Here is a 5829-nt window from a genome sequence, read left to right as displayed (position 1 = left end):
ACTCGCGCCGCTCACTCGAGGCTTAATTGGGGATTATAGTCGAGCAGGCGGCAGGGGCCGTCGGGAACGGTGAGGGTGGGTGCATAATGACGGGGCACTTTGACTTGGAGGCGAGGGTGGAAGCATGCGACTGACTCGGCTGACTGGCATTACGATTCCTTTCGACTTTTCAGCGCGGTTTTGTTTTGTATTACATTCTCGTGTGACGCGTGGCGTGTGCTGCAGGGGCGCGCAGGGATGGAGGCGCCGTCGCCCAGCCCCGCGCGCTGCGTGCACTGCGGCGGGCTCGTGCCGCAGCTCTACCGCCGCTACTCGGCCACCGTCCTCAAGATGGTGTCGTGCGCGCGCTGCGGCCAGGTGGCCGACAAGTACATCGAGTACGACCCGGTGCTGGTGCTGCTGGACCTGGTGCTTCTCAACCGGCAGGCCATTCGCCACATCCTGTACAACACGGCCTTCCGCAGCCACTGGAAGCTGTACGTCGTGATGGTGCTGATCGAGGGCTACGTGACGTACAGCGCCACGGCCGCGGCGCCCGCCGCCGCCGAGCCCTGGCAGAGCGCGGACGCGGAGCGCGAGCTGCCGCCGCTCGACGCGCCGCAGCTGCACGGCGAGCGCCTCTTCTACGTCATCTGCATCGAGTCGCTGCTCGCGTCGCTCGCCTTCTTCGCGGCCTCGGCGCTGGGCTGCCGCGTGCTGGGCGTGGCCGTGCCCACGCTGCGCCTCGTCAAGGCCCTGGTGCTGGGCAGCTTCGCCGTGTTCCTGTGGGTGCCGGCGCTCATCTGGCGGCAGCAAGGGGACCCCGCCCGCCGCTGGGTGGACGCCGCCTTCATCAACGGCTACACGTTCCTGGGGCTGCTGCAGACCGTGTCCGTGCTGTGCGCCGCGCCGCGCGCCCGCGCCGCCGTGGTGGCCGCCCTGGGGCTGGGCGCCAAGGCCGCCGCCCGAAGCCTGCTCCGGGCCGTGGACGGCGAGGACCCCGCCTGACCCCGCACCTCCCCCCGTCGCTCACACCCCTTGATCTCTAAACTGTGCCAAAGACTGTGTGTAAGCCGTTGTAGACGACTTGTCTCTCTCCATGTATTTTTCATTCTCGTGATGCGTCGTGGGGTTTATAAAGCTACAATAAGACGCCCTGGTCAGTCTGTCTAATCCCCCGGAGACGGCCCGGCTGTCATACTCGTCATGTCGCTGCCTTGTCTCCCCTTTGTTGGCCGCGCTGACCCCGCGCCCCGCCGGCCCCGAGTCCATCGTCAGGTGTGACGTCTGTCGCTTTGTCACCAGTGTCACGGCCACGCAATAGTAGCGCACCGCAGCGTCGTCCAACGAGAGAGACGTCATGTCGAGTTTGTCTAGTGCGAGAGAGATGAGGGGCCCTTCCCCCGTCTCTCTCCAACAGTCTTGGCATGGCTCAAGACTGTCTCTCTCTCTCTCGCTCACGGTTCAACGCCGCCCCGCTTGCCACGGTTGAGCGCGTCGGCCGCCCTTGATGGATGCAAAACGGCCTGACTTGGACTCGAAGCAGGCCAAGTCGCAAGGGAAACATTTACTTCGACAGCAGCGACTTTGTCATGCATTTTTTACCTTCTCTGTCTCTCTCTCTCCAATCGCCCTTTTCCGAACCCATTCTGCCGATGCAGTTAGAAATGGCGTACGCCGTGTCCTGTCAACACCCCTCAATGCGTTGCATATCAATATGCCCTGTGTGTTCATGGGAAAGGCCCCATTGATGCATATATGGCAACATTTTTGCTGTCAGTCCCCCTCCTCTCCCCCTCCCCTCCCTCTGCGTCGCCGCTCGCTCCCCCATTGTGTCGCGGGTCACCTTGGGGTCACCTTTCGCTCCAGTTTCTACAGAATCGCGGGAATGGAACGGCCATGAATCCGTGTTGTATTGGGAGTAAGGAGGCGGAGATGCGGATGGGGAAGCGAGAAAAGGAAGAGGGCACAGAAATCTCTCTCTCTTTTTTTCTATTTTTTTTTCTTAAAGGGGGAAAAACTGTAACGTGCGAACAGTGACGCGTGATGGTGCCACTTTCTCTGGGCATCGCGTCAAAGAGGCGCAATAAACTGGAGGCGGGCTCGGCATGTGGCCCGCGGGGCATCGGGAAAGGGGGGAGAAAAACAACAACATCAAATTGTGCATCGGAGCCGAAGGGCTCGAAAAAGAGAGCTTTCTTTTCCTATTTCCGCCTGCCGTGTCGTCTTTAGCCTCGGGCGACTCGCGTCTGGTCCGGGCCGTGTTGATGGTGAGTTCGGTGAGCTGACCGCGTGGTCGGCCCGAGCGGTCGCGGATCCATTTAGAACTGACCGAGTGCACAATGAGAATGGAGAGAGAGACGCCCGCGGGGCCGGACAGTGAGCTTGACCATTTTGTGCCCTGATGTGATGTGATATGTTAATGTGTATGTCTTTGGAATAAAGTGCTCTGTGATTTGGTTGCGCACGCTCGGCCGCTGATTTCCTACCCACCCAACCTCCCTCTCCCCTTTGCAGGATCCGGGACCACGAAGAGGGGCCTGCCCGTGCTGGGCTGAGCGGCCCCGTCAACGGGCTCCGAGCCTGCGGCTATTTTTGTGGCGGGCTCGGCCATGGATGAGAAATTTGGGCGCGCAGTCGGCCTTTAGACGATGCCCGCTGTTCGCTTTTTTGTCGGCAGCGTTTGCATACAGCATACACGACACTGTTGAAAGTAGGAGCCAGTTTTGTCCCCCCGCGGCCGCTGGGCGCTGCGGGCCTCGCAGCTCTACTGGGCCTCTCGCGCGTGCAGGTCACCGAGACAAGGGGAGGGTCGGGCTACCGGCGCGGCGGCCGCGGCGTATCGTGAAAAATGACTTCACAAATATGGCGATAAAGATTTTGCGACACTTTCTCCGGGAGGAGGGCGCACTTTAGCCCGAGGTATTTTTCATACCTGTCCCGCGGATCCTGATTGCGATCGATGTCGTGAGTGATTGCGGGGCGCGGTCACGTGACCCTGCCGGCCGGGGGCTGCCATTCCCACAATGGCACCGCTGCCGCCGCCACGACCCGTAAATCAAGACATTTTGCTCGTTTTTTTAAGAAAAAGAATTCGATATCTTTCCCTCTGTGCCATAATTTCTACACCGCGCCTTTGCGACCGCGAGGGGCCGCGTCTTCAGTATAGTTGTTCTTTTTTTTCTCGTGTTTTCTCTCCTATATCTCATGCGTCGTTTACTCGGCTGTCGCGTCTTTTTATTTCAATTGATGGCATCCCGCGTATTCTAAACGGGGGCGAGATAAAGTAAAATATATCTGAAAAAACCATACCCTCCGCCGCGCCCAATCGTCAGGAGGAGAGAGCACACAAAGTAACTGTTATTGCACTCGTATGTGTTCCATAAATCGGCGAAAACCTCGTGCGCGTCTTTGGCAGCGCCTCTGTAAGTCAGGCTGCACCTTCGTTACGGAGTGGAGTACGTTGGACGGCCGCACTCGAGAGTGCAATTTATGATGTCTGGCTGGCAGAAATTGCGCGGGAACAGTATTATTTTGTGATTTGCAGCAGTGCTATGCGCATCGCGCGCTATGCCTCACCACCCTGGTGCCTTGTGCACCTCTGCTTCTGGGGGACAACGATGTACAACGTACAACTCAAATACAGAAAAATAAATACGGTCGATGGTTTACGAATTTATTTTTGAAACAAATATGAGTGTGTTAAACTATTTTCCCTGATTTACTTGAGATCTACAATAAATGGGGAAAGGTACTTTTCCCATGTTGTGCCTATCATTTTTGACATTCTCCTTGGACAATTTGTACCGGCTCGGAGAGTCACTTCTCAGGCCCTCGCGGTGGCGCCCCTACATCTTCTCGCTCGAGTAAATATTTTTCCTCCAACAGTCCATAATCCTTTAGCAATCTGATACGAGAGAAAGACGCCGTCCTGCAGCGGCCGGGCGCGGCGACGTCGGGGTGCGCTGTTTGCCCGTAAACTGTGTCCGTTTGTCTCTTGTTTTTTCGCGTCCCGCCCGTCCCCTGCGCTGGTCCCCTCCGTACCGACTGGTTCTCTCGAAAGTGATTCTTCGGCTGAGCGCGGAGGGCCGCGACCCCTTCGGCCTGGCCGATGCGTCCCCCTAGGCGCAGCTCAAGGCTGCCCCCTCCCGGAGACCCCTCTCCCGTTCAACCCCTTCCCCCCTCTCTCTCCCTCTCCCACCAACTTGTTCGGGACATGTTTATTAACTGCTTTTCAATTGTGTGAGACAAAAGCGGGTCCCTTTGCCGTCTGCGGCTTCGTCAATTCTCCCGGCCCTCGCTGCTGCCCCGCCCCCCACCCCTTTCTCCCCACCGCCTTTGCTGTGTTGAGACTGATTCGAGACGAACTTTGATTTCTTTCGCGGGTATAATCGCCTTAAAACCGTGGACGATTGTCGCCGGCCGGCCGTCGTCCTGCCACGTAGAGAGAGGCCGGGCCATCCCCTTTGAGGCTGCTGTCGAAACACCGTCGGGGGCGTCCCGAGCGGTATGATTTATCTCTCGCAGTTCGCGAGGCGCCCCGACCCCGCGCGGCCCCCGCCGCACAAGACGCAACAGACAGACCACCCCGAGGCTCCCGGAGGCCTCCCATGACGATATGACAGGTTCCTTGTGCGTTTTCACCCCCTTGCGCTGACTCTCTTTTCGCGCCGCGCCAATAAGCAGAAGAAGATCCTCACGACGACTTGACCGCTCGTCACATTCGAGTGTCGTATTTACCCGATGACCGCGCCTGATAGCCGAGGTGGTCTTGCAGCGGGCCGATAGGCACCTGTGTGAGCTAGGGGCAGCCAGCCAGGGGCGGGTCCCTTGAGATCCTGGGCGCGCGATACGGACCGGCCGGCCCGCTCATAATGTTAGTATTACCCATCGGAATCAAATGGTCGCGCAGGGGAAGGCGGTCCGAGAACCAGTCCCGCAGTCGCACGCACCGTCACGTGGTACAGCACTGGCATGTGGCGGGAAAAGCGCCCCCGATAAAAATGTAAATCGATTTTAATAATTTCCAAACGCGGCGACGTTAAGGTTTTTGTTATTTAAATTGATAGTCGCCAGTGGCCGCTGCTCGGCGGGCGGATCGGCCGCCGCTCCTGTCCGAGCGAGGACCTCGGCGAGGACGGCGTCTTTATACATCGATTCGACATAAAAGCAAGGCTGGGCGGCGGCGGGGAGGCAGAGGTGCGTTAGGTCCCGCGAGCGGAACGGATGGCGCGCCGAGAGTCCGCGACGGATCAGCACAGCATCGGGCCGCGGGTGCAGCGGCTGCTGCGGCTCCAGATTCGTTCCAGCGGACCTCCTGGATGACCAGCGCCATAACTCACACCAGGGCGACGACGCGGCGCCGAGCGCTTGCCGCTGACTCCGTCCCGGCTTGGACTCCGTCTGCAGCAGAGGTCTGCAGGAGATGCGCAAACTGGTTCGCTTCGCGCTACTGCTGCGGCTGTGGCGTTGCGGTGGTTTGCGTCCAGTTCTCTTGGATGAGGGCTCTCTCGGGCACCGGGTCGTCTGGCTGAGCGATACTGTGTCAGCCGCCGCGCTCTTGTCCGTCACCCCCACAACGATATACACTGCGATGGGTCGTTTCCAGTAAGTGGGGGGTTGTGGACGACGACGACCACCACCGCTACCTCTGTACCGCACTGCACTGCACCATTACATTTTATGTACGGCTGGTTTCTCGGCAATAAACTGGCCCGCGGGCCCCGTGTGGGCGCGGCGCTGGCCCGAGTGCCCGTTGGTGGGGACGGACTGGACGTGTTTACCGGCGCATCGTCGCCGTCGCGTGGGCGCAACTGCGTGCCTTATTCCACAATTCAGCACAATTGCGAC

General features: G+C 59.3%; 1 protein-coding gene across 1 annotated transcript; it reads left to right on the top strand.

Moving 5' to 3' along the window:
• Positions 1-35: 35 nt before the first annotated feature.
• LOC113208817 (protein ARV1) lies at positions 36-2446 on the top strand. Its single transcript, XM_052276992.1, has one exon. It carries the CDS (start codon positions 238-240, stop codon positions 985-987), a length of 750 nt encoding a protein of 249 aa, XP_052132952.1. The 5' UTR covers positions 36-237; the 3' UTR covers positions 988-2446.
• Positions 2447-5829: the final 3383 nt, after the last annotated feature.

This window comes from Frankliniella occidentalis, unplaced genomic scaffold (genome assembly GCF_000697945.3).
Source record: "Frankliniella occidentalis isolate FOCC.00 unplaced genomic scaffold, Focc_3.1 Scaffold5347, whole genome shotgun sequence".
Taxonomy (NCBI): Eukaryota; Metazoa; Arthropoda; class Insecta; order Thysanoptera; family Thripidae; genus Frankliniella; species Frankliniella occidentalis.
The sequence above is the reverse complement of the archived record's forward strand: the minus strand, read 5'-3'. Positions and strand labels throughout refer to the sequence as shown.